This window comes from Gorilla gorilla, chromosome 16 (genome assembly GCF_029281585.2).
Source record: "Gorilla gorilla gorilla isolate KB3781 chromosome 16, NHGRI_mGorGor1-v2.1_pri, whole genome shotgun sequence".
Lineage (NCBI taxonomy): Eukaryota > Metazoa > Chordata > Mammalia > Primates > Hominidae > Gorilla > Gorilla gorilla.
Genome location: NC_073240.2, coordinates 83,638,610 through 83,653,649, shown reverse-complemented (window position 1 = coordinate 83,653,649; position 15,040 = coordinate 83,638,610). Strand labels below are relative to the sequence as shown.

Below are 15,040 nucleotides of genomic sequence, written 5' to 3'. Positions count from 1 at the left end.
GGAGTGCAGTTGCTGGGTCATATGATAGTGTATGTTTAGTTTTTAAAGAAACTACCAAACTGTTTCCAGACGGACTGTACCATTTTATATTCTCACCAGCAATGCATGCGTGAGTGATCCAGTTTCTCCAAATGTTCACGTTTGGTGTTGTCACCGTTTTCATTTTAGCAGTTCTGTTGGGTGTGTACTAATATGATATTGTGGTTTTAATTTGCGTTTTCCTAACAGCTGGTTTACCTTGAACATCTTTTCATGTGCTGATTTGTCATCTGTAGGTCCTCTTGGGTGAAAAGTCTTTTCACATCCTTTCCCATTTTCTTAATGTGTTTTCTTCGTACTCCTGAATTTTGAGAGTTTTTTCTATTCTAAACAGTAGTCCTTTGTCTCATATGTGCTTTGCAAATATTTTCTCCCAGTCTATATAGTTTGACTTCATATCCTGTAACAGTGTCTTTCAAAGTGAGCAAAGTTTATTTTTTGTTTTTTGTTTTGTTTGTTTGTTTTGTTTTGTTTTGTTTTTTGAGACAGAGTCTTTCCCTGTTGCCCAGGCTGGAGTGCAGTGACGCAATCTTGGCTCACTGCAACCTCCGCCTCCCAGGTTCAAGCGATTCTCCTGCCTCAGCCTCCTGAGTAGCTGGGACTACAGGTGTGCACCACCACTCGCAGCTAATTTTTGTGTTTCTTTTAGTAGAGACCAGGTTTCACCATGTTGTCCAGGCTGGTCTCAAACTCCTGACCTCAAGTGATCCGCCTTGGCCTCCCAAAGTGCTGGGATTACAGGCACGAGCCACTCTTCCCAGCCATCAAAGTCCACAAAGTTTTTAATTTGGCTGAAGTTTCGTTTATCATTTTTTCTTTTTATGGATCTTGATTTTAGAGTCAAGTTGAAGAACTCTTTGCCTAGCTCTAGATCCTAAAGATTGTCTCTCATTTTTTTCTATAAGTTTTAGTTTTACTTTTTACATTTAATCCGTGACCCATTTTGAGTTAATTTTTGTATAAAGTGTGAGGCTTGGGTTGAGGTTTTCTTTTGGTGGGAGGAGAGGGCCTTTGGATTTCCATTTACTCTAGAACCCTTTGTTGAAAAGGTTATCTCTTCTCCATAGAATTGCTTTTGTGCCTTTTTCAAAATCACTTGGACATACTTGTGTGGGTCTGTTTCTGAGTGTTTTGTTCTGTTCCTTTAATCTATGTGTCTGTCTTTCCAACAGTACCACATAATTTTGATTAGTGTAGCTGCATAATAAGTCTTGAAATCAGGTAGATTATTTCTGTCCACATTATTTTTATTTTTCAAAATTACTTTTGCTGTTCAAGGCCTTTGCCTTTCCATGTAAATTTTATAGTAATCTTACCTATATCTGCAAAAACATTTTGCTAGGATTTTGATGGAAATTGCTTGGTAAACCTGTTAATTTGGGGAGAATTTTGACATCTTTGCTATGTTGAATTTTTTCTATTCCGTGAACACTATGCCTCTCCTTTTATTTAAAATTTTTAAAAATTCTTTTATGAGCATTTTGTAGTTTTCAGCATACAAGTGCTGTACATGTTGAGTTAGATTTACACTTAATTTTTCATTTTTCTGAATGATTATAAATGATATTTTTAATTTTGGTGTTGACACATTCATCTAGTATATAGAAATACAATTAATTTTTGTATGTTGATCTTGTATATTGTCACCTCGCTGAACTCACTTGCAGTTCTTTGTAGATATTTTGGAATTTGCTACAAGACAATCATGTCTGCAAATAGGGGTTGTTGTATTTTTTTCCTTTTCTATCTGCATGCTGTTTTCTGTTTTGCTGATTGCACCGGCTAGAATTTCCAGCACTGTATGACTGACATTGATGAGAGTGGGCATCCTTGCCTTGTTCTCGGTCTTAGGAGGAAAGCATTAAGCCTTTCACCATTAGAAATAATGTTAGGGCTGCAGGCTGTTTTTAGATGTCCTTTATCAAGTTGAGGAAGTCCGCTAATATTCTTATTTTTCTGAATGTCATTATTATGAATGTGTCAACTTTTGTCACATACCTTTTCTGTATTAATTAATATATTTGTATGATTTTTCTTCTTTAGCTTGTTAATATGGTATATTACATTGATTGATGTTTTTGAATATTGAGCCAGTCTTGCATTTCTTTATAGATTTTATATACAATTGATTTTTAACTTTAACTTTATTCTTGAGTAAATTCAAATGTATACCACAAAAGGATCCCACCTTATTCCTTAGCTCAGTTTATTTCGTGTCAGTTTTTTGTTTATCTTCTTAAAGTTATTTATACATAGATGAACAAATATATGTATATCAACTTTGATACCAACAGTAGCAAAAGTTAGTCTAGCTTTATTGAGGATGTACATATGCTAAATATTGAGTTAGTCACTTTATTTAAATTATTTCACCAAATTCTGACAACACTCCTTTGAAACAGATATTACTATTTATTATCTAAGTCTCAAGAACATTAAGTAACTTTTGTTCAACATCACTCAGCTGCTAATAGGCAGAGTTGATATTAAGATTAAAGTCTGCCTGAGTCTGAAGCCTGTGTTTTCTTGACATGTTTCTTCTCTGGGGTCTTCCCTATGCGGTATAAGGATCCTTATTTCTTCTTATTGCCTCTCCCGAATTTGCACATGCTGAGGCCATGTTAACAGTGACATTGGATTTCAGAATGGAGTAGGTAATTGATCACATTTTTTAAACTACAACAGTTTCTGACTTGTGGAATCAAAAAATCCAAATGTAGTTAAAAGATTATTACTTTGAGAAAAATGTCTGTGGTTTGGATAAATAATAGTGGGACCATAACTGTAGTTAACTTTAGTTGTGGGCTTGATATTGCATGTAATTTGCAGGGATCATAGAACTAGAAATGATGCACTAGGAGAAAACAGAGTCTCTTCATGAAATTTATATCAGTATGACTTAGAATTGGAAAGAAAGGATCAGGAGCTGACTAGAATGCAAGGCTTGGGAGTAGCCTAACAAATCTCTGGCTCCATTTTTTAAAATGTATTTTCCTTTTTACAGGAACTTGTTCTCCAATTTCCCTTTGACCAGATTTTGTCTTAGGCAGAGCAGTGTAATATAATATCATAATTTTCTGTTTGTAATAAATTGTAGATATCTTAGTCCATTTGATGCCCGAAAGATGATACTAGAGCTAAATAAATTGAAGTAATGCATATATGATGAAAATAGAAATTGTGAACCTGCTGAGAATTTGTACTTTTCATATATGGTTGATGGGTTGTCATTATCACCTTTCTAGGCCACAGTTTACTTATCTGAAAAAACAAGAATATTGGGCGAAGATGATTTCAAGACTTTCTTCAGATTCATTCACAGTGATTCATTCAGTCGTATAATAGGGTCATACTTGTTGATTTCCTGATTTGTGAGCATTCTGCTAATAAGCCACAAGATGGGAGGCTTGTCCCTTTCTTACAGTGATTCTCATAAGTAATTCAATGTTTTATGCTAATTTTAGTCTAAATCACACAAATTGGGGGAAGTTTATTGTGGAAGGACAGGGAATAGGGAGAAAGGTGAATGGATAGAATAAGGGTAATTTACATAGCCCTTACTTTTGACATTTTTAGATACTATCAGCCAATAAATGAATGTTCCCCTGTATTAGACAAGGTCAGATTTAGAGATTGGCTATTGTCTGTTCTCAACAAGTTGATATGTGAATTTATGGGAAAGTAGTGGTGGAAATGAAAGCACCAGAGACTTTTTCCTTCCCATTTTCCTCTAAAATGTCAGTGAATAGGCCAAGTTGACAGCTGCATGTGTCACAAAAGGTGGAAAATGAGCACATTCCAGAATTTGCAAGATGGTTCTATAAACTCTGCAGTGGGAAAGGATTAAGAAGTGTGACTAGAGGCTGAACCTAGGTCTTCTCCCTAAATCTGTCCTGTTAATTGATGTTAATCTGGGAGAGTCTGCTCTGAAAAGCAGAAGCACATTGACTTGGATGGGTAGCATCAAGAATCTAAGTTCTTGTTTTAGATACATAGAACTGAGTCCTCAACCTTATAGAAGAGGGACAGGAGAGAAGATAAATGAAAAGCCCTTTGTAATAGATTTACTTGTCTTTGTGTAACCGAGTATTAGAATTCTGTAGTTAACATTAATCCACTGGGTAGCTTGGAGGGCAAAAGGGTGTGTGGCTCAGTAATTTCATACTTGACTGAGTTGTCATTCAGGAAGATAGGCAACGAATAGATAAGTAGTCTTGGAATATAAATCTTTCTGCAGGTCTCTTAGAATCTTGTTTGCAGTTACTCTGTAGAGGAAATGAATTAAAATAGAATTCAAGAATGGAGAAGTGCTAGAAATTGTCAGTGTTTAAAAATTGTAACTAATTAATGACAAAAATAAATAAAAGCATTAGCAGTAATGTGGAATGGGTTGATGTTAAGCAAATTTTGTGGTAACTACGGGATAAAAAAGAATGAAAAGGATAAGCAACAAGATTTTTGAAAGATTTGTGTACCCGTATGTGTACACGTGTGAATATTTGATATGGTGGACTAGAAGACCCTAGCCTAAGCAAATGGGCAAATGTCTTACTATAATTTATGATTTTGATAGAGGTTTTAGAGTGTTTATTTATAAAAATCTTTAAGTTTACCACTTTCAGAATTAACAGCAGGATATTTATCTGACATGTCATTATAAAAGATAAAATAATGTATAGTACAGTCTGGGTAACACAAATCAACATTTAAAAAAAAATCCTGGAAGAATAGAAACCACATCAGAAATCTAACTGATCAAAACAGTTGTACCAATAAGTGACTATGCCAATAAATGTATGAAATCCCCTACTAAGGAGATATTTTTTAGAAAGGAAATTTTATTAAAAAAATAAATCCATAAGTTTGCTACATAAAAGAGATAAACATAAAGCATAATGGACAGAGGCTAAATACCAAAGCTTTAGCTCAGATTATGTCAACCAATTGTGAATGAAAAGAGAGGTTTGGCAATATTAACAATAAAATAGGATTTATGGTAAATGAATTATGGCATAAGGATCATTTTCATATAGATAATTGACACATTTACTAGTGAAGAGATTAACTATCAATTATCATAACAACAAAGTGCATGAGACAAAAATAGAACTATAAGTAGAACTCTGTAGGCACATGGTTTGGGGGCGATTTTCACAGGTTAGTAGACAGGAACATGAACCATATGAATAGAATAATTAAAGTCAAAATTTAAGTGTCAGTGAAGGATATACAAAAATTGGTCCTATATCAGGTGAAAAAATAATTCAAATTTAAAAGAAAGAAAATGTCACAGGTTTCATGTATTCATCGCTCAGTCATTATCTCTGGTTTTAACCATCTAAGAATAGACCCAAGTCGCCAATATGGAGAGCAAAGCTTCAGCTGTATTATTGAAGCCCCAGGGAGCATCACTACTAACGAATAGGGCTCCCTTCTAAGGTTAGGTTGGAGAATGCCTGGGAAGTCAGTCCACAGTGGTTGCCTCCTATTGTTTCCTTCCATGTGTAGACCTTGGACCTGCCTGTAGGTCCTGAATTGGATTTGCAAATCTGCATGGCAGGTTGCAGCCTGCCTAGCAAAACTGGGTATTGATAAATGAAAAGCCACAGAGATAAGGGTATCCTGACTTAACATCTGGAAGTAAGGCTCTGTGTGCCGTTCTGGGTGTGCTGAAACACAGGAAGCCAGGAGGAGGCCTGACTCTTTTTAGGGATCCACAGAGGAGGCAGCAAGGCAGAGCCTGCTTTCTTTCTGAGGCATAGGAACTCTACCAGTGGATTTCAGCTTTTCACCTTGTCTTCATTTGTGGAAGAGTGATTAAAGAGTCACGTGCGAACAAAGATAGTTTTATTTCTTCTTTTCTAATCAGTATACCCTTTATTTCCTTTTCTTGTGCGATTGCATTAGGTTGGGCTTTCAGTATGGTGTGGAAAAAAACTGGGGATATCCTTTTTTTTTTTTCCTGAGCAGGCATCTTTTAAGATGCTGGTACTTTGAAAATTCTAATCTCAAACCTTAAACTAGATTGTTCTCTAAAGAAAAGGTATTTTTTAGGTCCTTTATCCAGACAATGCAGATGCTATATATAGGACCCTTAGTTGTTGATTGACTGTCTTCCTGTGACTGGAGACCACGGTGGTAAGTGGTTTTTCTCTGTGGGCTGATGCAAGTTAAGTCAGTGTGTGTATGTTTACCATTAATCTAGGATAATAAAAATCTTGTTTTGGCAGGTTGTGGCTCAAGAATTTCTTTCATTTGTGAGCAACTGTCACTTAACAGCAGTGAGTAGCTGAAATAAAATTTTATTGTTGGCATAGTTGCGACAGGCAGCTGGAGCTTGCATTTTCTTGTTCCTAATTTTATCTTGTTTTACACCTGCAAAATTAAGAAAGAAAGCTATAGCATGTAGTACAATTCATATTAGTATAGACCTGAACATGGGCTTTGGAGCCAGACCGCTTGGATTTAAATCCCCACCTCACTTGTTCCCTGTGTGATATCTCTGCTTCATTACCCTTTTCTGTAAAATGAGGAAATTTTGTAGGATACTGGATTAAGTTTAGTAATACACGTGTAAAGAAATTTGAACAGTACCTGTCACAGAAATCAATAATCGTTGTTATTAATAACATGAACATTTGGTCTTCTTTCAGAATTGAGCACTTCGCCAGAATCTACAGTCAAAAAATTGGCATCAAAAAGGAAGTTCTTGTGAAAACCTTGTGGGGAGATTACTATATAAATATGAAGGCTAAAAAGATCATGAAGGGTGATCAGGTAATGTGTTATATGTCCCTTTTGATTGTTGGTCATATTCTTGCCCTATGAAAACCTATACTGTAATATCTTTAATAAATGTAATTCAGCCTTAATTTATGCAGGTGAGTTCATGAGGGATTTTTTACTGTATATAATTGGGAAAGGCTTACAAGTCCATATACAGGTGTTATTCATACAGAATTCTTAGTCCTTTTAAGTATAGTGAGCAAAGAACTGCCTTTTCTTTTCTTTCTTTTCTTTTTTTTCAGAAGACCAAAAATCTTAGATCTTGGGCACCTGAAGACACACATTTTGTGCTGTGCATTTGTTTGTCTCTGTCACCATAAAGAGATGTCTCTTCTAGACATCCCTGTATGGTTCACACTGTCCTTCTAGTCTCAGCTGAGGCCTTATCTCACGGCATGCTGGTCATCGTGCAGTGTAGATTGGGAGAGGTGGGTGCTCCCTGAAACCCCTTCTTCTATAGATAGAGGTGGTGTAGGAATGCTGTCGTATACCCTCAAAGGATACTTTTCTTGGAGCTTTATGTTTTTAATGTAAAAACCATGATTTCATAAATTTATTCTCATTGAAAATCATATACATTGCTTTGAGAAAATATTCACAAGTATAAAGCCACAGTAAACAAAGAAATCGAAGCCAGCACTGCTAGATGTTGGTAATTTCTTTCATTCTTTTTACATAGATATATACATCCCTCAGTTGAGATATGCTGTTTATACAACGTAGCTGCCCTTTTGCTTTTGTCATATCATGAACATCTTCCCTTGCCATTAAAAGCTTTTTTATAAACAATATATTTTAAAGGGAGTGAATATAGCTAAGTGGGAAAGAGCATGCCTTGAGAGTTGACTCTGTGTTTGAATTTTGGCTCCACCACTTATTGGCTCTATGACTTTTATCTCAGTTATTTCATCTGTAAAATTGAGATAATAGCACTTATCTCATAGGATAGTTATGATGATTCTATGAAATAATTCAGTAAGCACCTGTTATTTTATTTTGTGAGAGCACTATCATTTATGAATCATTCTCTTAAGATTGGACATAGTTTTTTTCAAATGTTTTGATATTGTAGAGTTATGATAGACATCTTTGTGCATAAGTTTTATGTCTTCATGATGCTTTTTTTTTAAACTGAGCATTCTAAGCCAATGACTTTTAATTTCTTAATACTGTTGCCAGTAGTTCTTCAGAAAGGAGGTATCAATTTATTAATATATCCCATCTCATGTATATGGGAGAGTATACCCCTCAATGTGCTCTTGCTATTAACTTTTTGCATAGTTTGTTAAGAGTAATGATGGGGTTTTTTGGGTTTTCAAAATTTTCCTATCCTTGTGAACCTTTAGAAATATGTTTAAGAATGCTTTATGTTTCTTCTAACATAATTTTAGACTGAAGTCCATGGAAAGAGCCCGCATGTGCAGAGTGAAGTTTTAGCTCTTGACTTGTGTGCTGTGTGTATTTGTTTGATGGCAGCCATGGTAATATGACCCACGAATGGTCATATCACTTGTAAAGTCTATGGTTCCCAGAGGAAAGAACAGTGGATTATTATTGATTGTGGATTATTGGCTGTTTAGTGCATTCTTATAACTACTTTCATCTACCTTATTTTTGAATAAATATTTTCAAGTAGAAATGAAACATATTGATAATAAAAGCATGTCAAGAAGGAATATATAAATGCCTATTAAATGTTCAGGAACTTAAGCCCATATGTTCTTTTGTACAGGCCAAAGGAAAGAAACCTTTATTTGTACAGTTGATCCTGGAAAATATATGGAGTTTGTATGATGCTGTTTTGAAAAAGTAAGACTCTTATAACATTGTTTACCTTTAGGCATCTTTAGGCAGTATAATTTGTCTCACTTTCCAGTTTGATGAGTCATATTTCAGAAAGCTGAGATTTTCTGAGAAAATGAACAGAGCTTCTACAGATGAGTTGATTACAGGGCTTGGAAGCAATTTAAAGAAGTCTATGTAACCCAGCTAAAGGGTGATGTTGGAGGGACAGGATAGCAATATTTTATAGAGTGCTGAGGAGAAGAGATGAAAGGATAGAAAGAAACATTGGGTCTTTGTTTATGCAAATCCACGTTTAAAAAATAGTTATTAAAGTAGAAAAGGTGCTTGATAGCTAGGATCATTAATGGGGAAGTTGAGAAATAACTTTTCTGGTATAAGTTTGCTTTAGTAAATTTGCTTTCTAAGTTATTCCTGAGATGGAGTAATGACTTGTTAGCACTTATTTGTAAGACTGCTTTACCACTTGATATAGCTTGCTTGAGGAGATTGTGGAGAAGTACTTCCTGGGAAATCTTAAAGAAGGATTCACTTGAAAGTGTAAGAGTAGAGGTTGGGGAGGACCCTTGTGTGGCAGCAGGATTCCCTTCAATCATTTTTAGCTTTTTTTGAAAAAGTAACACATTAGGGTAAAAATATGCCAAATAATATTGGGTTCCACTGCCTGCTTATATCTGCATATGACATTTCCCCTCTCCAATCTTGTGTTTACCACAGGGACAAAGACAAAATTGATAAAATAGTGACTTCTTTAGGATTAAAAATTGGAGCCCGGGAGGCACGACATTCAGACCCTAAAGTTCAGATCAACGCCATTTGCAGTCAGTGGCTACCCATATCCCATGCTGTTCTTGGTATCCTTTATTCTAATGGTTTTTAATGAAATAGTTTTGATAAAGCTAGAAAAAGCAATGCATTATGGCAACCAAGAAATTGTCTGGAAATAACATTCAATCCAAAATAAGTCTTCTCTGCTTATTTAGTGTTCTACCATGAAACTGTATCAAATACTTTGATAATTAATACACTAATACTAATTTGTGTTAACATTACTAATAGTGAACTTCTTTAGGAAGACTATTCGTTTTGTGTTTGTTTAGTAATCTATAAAAATAAAAATGTTTACACTAAGATTCAAATATAAGTAGATGATTTAGATGTTTGTGTTAGATAACTGTTTCATTTCAAGGTCACCTGTAGCCAACCTGCTAAGCTCTGTTCTCATTTGTTCCGTGGGCCTCAGTGTTAAAGTATCTGTCATGAGGATCCTTTCTGAGCTTTAAGGAGTTTGTGAACTCCCTGAAATTGTATACATGTTTTGAGATGTGATGCATAAAGCAGGGTTGCCTTATAGCACAGGCATTTTCTGTATGGACAGACTTTGTTACCTCAATATTTAGTGCATACAGTGAATCTTCGCCTTGGTGGGAGGCACTGGCTCAAGGTTTTGAGTCCTTAACAACAGACTTCAGCTATGGTGTGTCAGAAACTTCCTAGTCCCCTTGATATTACAGCCGAGAGAGTGGAGAGACTGATGTGCACAGGATCACAAACTTTTGACTCTCTTCCACCAGAAACTCAAGCACTGAAAGCAGGTGAGGAAAGATGGACCTGTTGGAATATACCATGTCATTGACTGTCCTCCATCCAGGCTGCTGTAGACCAGTTTGCTGAATGCTAGTTTGCTAAATGGCCAATTTGCCAAATGTCCACTTCCACAGATGAACAGTTTCACAAATGACCATTTCACCAGTTTTGCCTCCCACCCTCACCCCAAAGATTTTCTTGTTACAGCCATTTTGCTCAGCCAGTAGGGTGAGACCAGTGACTTCTTGTACACATACTCCTCATGAGAAAAGAAGCTCCCATTGTGGGCTTCGTAGGTTCCATGAAATTTGTCTCCATGTATTTTCTTATCTCTAATTCTTTTCCTCCAGTTCTATTGGTTTTGTAACCCTGCCCCCAAACCACTACACTGTTATTCTTGGCATCCCTGTTGACTTTTGGTTCATTAAATCTAATGGCCAGTTTTCAGTCTTCATAGGACTAGATCTGTCACTAGCATTTGACGCAGTTGATCACTCCTCCTTGAAACACTTTCTTGCCTTGACTTCTAGGCTTCCATTGCTTCCGTTCCCTTGCTTCTGCTTTTCTTCGTGTCTCCCTGGCTGCTTATCCTTAATAATCTCTTTTTGTGATTCCTCCTCATCTCCCTGGCTTTTTAACTTTGGGGTGCCTCAAGCAAGGTTCAAGTCTTTGATCCTCATCTATTTTACCTGTAGTCCCTCTTTTGATAATTGTACCCAATCTCAAGACTTTAAATGACAGCTACATACTCATAATTCCCACAATTATGTGTCTTCAGAGCATGTCTGTTTTCTGGACTCTGGACTGATATCTAGAACTCCCTCTACACTGTGTTGTCGAAGAAGCATCTCAACTGAACATATCCCCAACTGGACTTTTTATCTTATCCCCAAGCCTGCTCACCTAGTCATTCCCATCTCAGTTAGGGGGACCTCAGTCTTTTCATTTACTCAGTCCAAAAACCTTGGAGTCATCTATGGCCCTTATATTTATCTCACACTCCAACATCCAGTCCATCAGCAAATCCTGTTTATTCTTCCTTTGAAATACAGAATTCAACTATTTCCCAGTGTTTTCACTTCCTGGCCAACATGGTGAAACTCCGTCTCTACTAAAAATACAAAAATTAACTGGGCGTGGTGATACACGCTTGTAGTCCCTGCTACTCGGGAGGCTGAGGCAGGGGATCGCTTGAACCTGGGAGGCGGAGGTTGCAGTGAGCCGAGATAATGCCACTGCACTCCAGCCTGGGTGACGGAACAAGACTCCATCTGAAAAAACAAACAAACAAACAACAACAACAACAACGAAACAACTAGTATCCCTGCTTCTGCTCTTGATTCCTGTTAGTGTTTTCTCAACTATTGCAGACAAAACAGAGTGATCCTCTTAAGATATAAATCAGGGCATGTCATTCTGTTCCTCATTCAAAGCTTCCACTGGCAAGACTTCTGATACATGTTTGATTCTTACTTCCTGTAGTTTTCTTTTTTCTTGTTTATATTTTACTGTTGAATTCTTTGTATACAAATTATTTTAATGTGAGGTGATGGAATTGTTTTAAAAAATTCATTAATCAATGTTTTTTTACCTCCAGTATAGGTTAAGGAAAATGTTCATATGTTAATATGAAATTGCATTAAAATTTGTGTATTTAGGGAGAATTGGTATCTTAATAGTATTGAATCTTAATTTATTTCTAAGAATTTGTTAATATCATAATACAGTATTTTTGTCCATTTTATTTTCTAACTTGTTATTGTGGGGGATTGGGAAAGCTATTGATTTTTATGTATCTTATTAACAAGCTACCTTGTTGATTGTTGGCCTTTGGTAACATTCCTCAGTTCTATTTTCTATACTTGATACAGTGAAAAATGTATTAGTGCTTATGGTAGGTGGTTAACCTCATTGCATAGCTTTAGCTTTCATATGAGATCCCTCACCCTGTCAAATTTACTTGCTTTTCTTTTCTTATTTCTGCCAACTGTTTGCTCTTGCTCTGCTATTCTTTCCTAGCAATCTTACCCTTTTCTAATTAAAATTTTTATCATAGTTGGAAAAAGTTATGGACTTCTGGTGTATTTCGATGATGCCATCCATGTTCTAAACATTTTAATTGTTTTCCAGAAAAATCTGTTTTTTTTTTAATAATGGGAAAAATAGTGACATTTTTACTTCCTATTTGTTTAGCTTTTATGAAATGTGGAAGTGAGGACACTGCTCCAGTTATTATATTTGTTTCCAAAATGTTTGCAGTTGATGCTAAGGCCATGCCTCAGAATAAGCCAAGGTAAGGGAAAGGGGAAAGTTGGGCTGGGCTAGGAATATGGTGTATGTTTGGTGGGATGCAGTTGGGCTGTGGGTAGGGGGGGCATGGATAATGCTTTTCCTCCTCAACCCAGAATTCATATCAAGCCAACCCCCAGGGTAACATACAATTTATACAGTAGTGTATCCTTTTGTGATACCTCTGTAGGAGAAAGCTGTTGAAATCAGCTCTGGGATATTGAATTGAAGTGATATAAGTTTGAAGAGTATGTTAGCAGTAGTAGCAACAATTAACTTTTATTAAACATGTCAGGCAAGTTCTAATCTAAGCCTGCCTTGTCTCATCTAATTCTGTCTACCTCAGTAGAGATTATGAATGTATGAGGATCTCTGCTTCCTTGTGTGTATTATGTGTGCACAGATGTGATGGGTGTAGGAGAGGGATATTCCTCAAGTTCCAGAGTCTTGGGGAATCTGTCTCTTCTACATTTCCTGTTTTTTATGTGTGTTCCCCTCCTTCTGTCTCTGCTGCTTCCCCCGCTAGTTTAGATTCTGATCATCTCTTGTGGATATTGTTGCAGCAACCTCCTAGCTGGTTCTCCTGCCCCATCTTTAGTTCCACTGATCCACTTGCCATTCTTTCTTTAGAGTGATCTTTATAAGACTCAGCTATGAAGATATGTCTCTTGCTCAAAAACCCTTAATGATTCTCACTGTCTTGAGCAGTTTTGATTCAAGTGTAAAGTGTTGGCGATGATTTCAGTGGTACTTAGGGAAACAAGTTTTAATTTAGTTAGTTGTCATATTTATTTTAATGTGTATTTGTGTGTATTGCCTGTGTATGTCAAGTGATAAAGCCTTTACCATGATGAGATTTTAAAGTTTTATTGAGTTAAAAATGTTTGTGCATTTAAATAAGTATTAAATAATAATATGCAGATATAGCAGAAATCATGAAAATGATATGTGAGTGACTGAAGGTCAGATCATCAGCCCGTGAAATAAACTTGACCTGTCTTAGTGGCATTTCCGACCCACCGTGACCTGACCCCAAACCATGTTTCGACTAGATTTTTATTTCTGTTTCTCTAATATACTAGTGTCTGAACAAATGTCCTATCTGTACTTGTGCTGTTCCTCCATCTGAGAAGGCTTCTGTTCCTCTGATAAAATTCTGTTTGTCCTTCAGGGGAAAGGTTATACTTTGTTTTTTAGTACTTCCCTAGTGATTTGGACATTAAGTGTATTCAATAATTTTTGCCGTGGGGATAAGTAAAGGAATAGATGGGTGAGTAAATGAAGAATGAATGAGTGAGTATCCAAATGGGGGAATAACAGGTCAGTGAATGGGTGAATGAGTGGCTAACTGAGTAAGTAAGTGAGTGAATAATGGAATGAATGAATGTCTAATTATGTATCTAGGCTACTCCCAGATAATATTTCAGTGCTACATGTAGTAACAATTTCTTGTAGTAACAAGTTTAGGATATTGGATGTTTTTTGGCCATTGGGAGTATCTGAGAGATTCTGGTAGAATCATAGGGAATATCAGATAATTGGAAAACTTGCTGTTAAGATTTGAAATACATGTATTTATATCATTTAAAATTCCTAGCTCTACCCATCCTCCGTTTCTTGCTGATGAATAATAGTATTACTATGCCTCTACTATTAATTACATTTTCTTTAAGCATTTTTCTTAATAATTCATCATATGCTTTTCTGATTTTAGTATATTTCTGATAGTGCAATCCATTCTATTCCATGAAGTTTTTTTTACTGATTTTATTTTTGTCATTGTTTTTTAACCAGTATATCAGGTTCAATAATTGTTACATAATAATATAGTGTTTTCAGGTATACCTGGGCAAGGTCATCACCATTACTTTGTTCTTTTCCATCTTCTAGCTGATTTTTTTTTTCATTTAAGTTTTATTTTTTAAATTTGGGAAAATGTACCATTGGAAGTTGGTTTGATAGCATTTTCATCTCCATTGTATTAGACATACAAGCCAGGAATAGCAGAGTATTATTTTCCTTTAGTATAGAGTACAATGTATTAGTGATATGTGCCAGGGAGAAAAGTAAGGCAGGAAACAGGATTCGGCGCCCACAAAGCCTAAAATAATTTTTCCCTAACTTAGTGAAGACACTGACCTTTACTCACTGCTCAACAGTGCCGCTGTGGTTGTAAATGAAGTGTGGGACTGTTACAGGACTTTCTCCTCTGTTCTTGTGTTCTTGCCTCTTTTCTTTGCTTCTTCAAATTCACCTTCCAACCTGACATTTGAATCTTCGACCAACATTCTCACCTCTGGTCTCCTTCATCTCAGTATTAGTAACTATTGCCCCTTCAGGAAGTAACATCCATGGTTAGTTTAACTATAGCCTAAATAACTTAACACTCACAGCTGTTTCCTCACTAGTGGGGCCCCATTTTCTTGTAATTAAATTTCTTTGTTCTCAACAAATGCTGGATACACAGTGGGTACTTTTTACACATCCTTGCTAATTACTATCTGCTTTGTTCCCCTCTACCATCATTCCCAGTGCC

At 36.1% G+C, this 15,040-nt stretch overlaps 1 protein-coding gene across 3 annotated transcripts in view; it reads left to right on the top strand.

The window, feature by feature from the left end:
• EFL1 (elongation factor like GTPase 1) overlaps nt 1-15,040 on the top strand; it is a 129,634-nt gene that overhangs the window by 24,049 nt on the left and 90,545 nt on the right. For all 3 annotated transcript variants that reach the window (XM_031002416.3, XM_063698774.1, XM_055362799.2), the window contains exons 8-12: nt 6,693-6,816; nt 8,558-8,634; nt 9,346-9,482; nt 10,101-10,223; nt 12,409-12,508. In XM_031002416.3, coding sequence (XP_030858276.2) covers nt 6,693-6,816; nt 8,558-8,634; nt 9,346-9,482; nt 10,101-10,223; nt 12,409-12,508 — 561 coding nt within the window. The remainder of the gene's footprint in view (nt 1-6,692; nt 6,817-8,557; nt 8,635-9,345; nt 9,483-10,100; nt 10,224-12,408; nt 12,509-15,040) is intronic.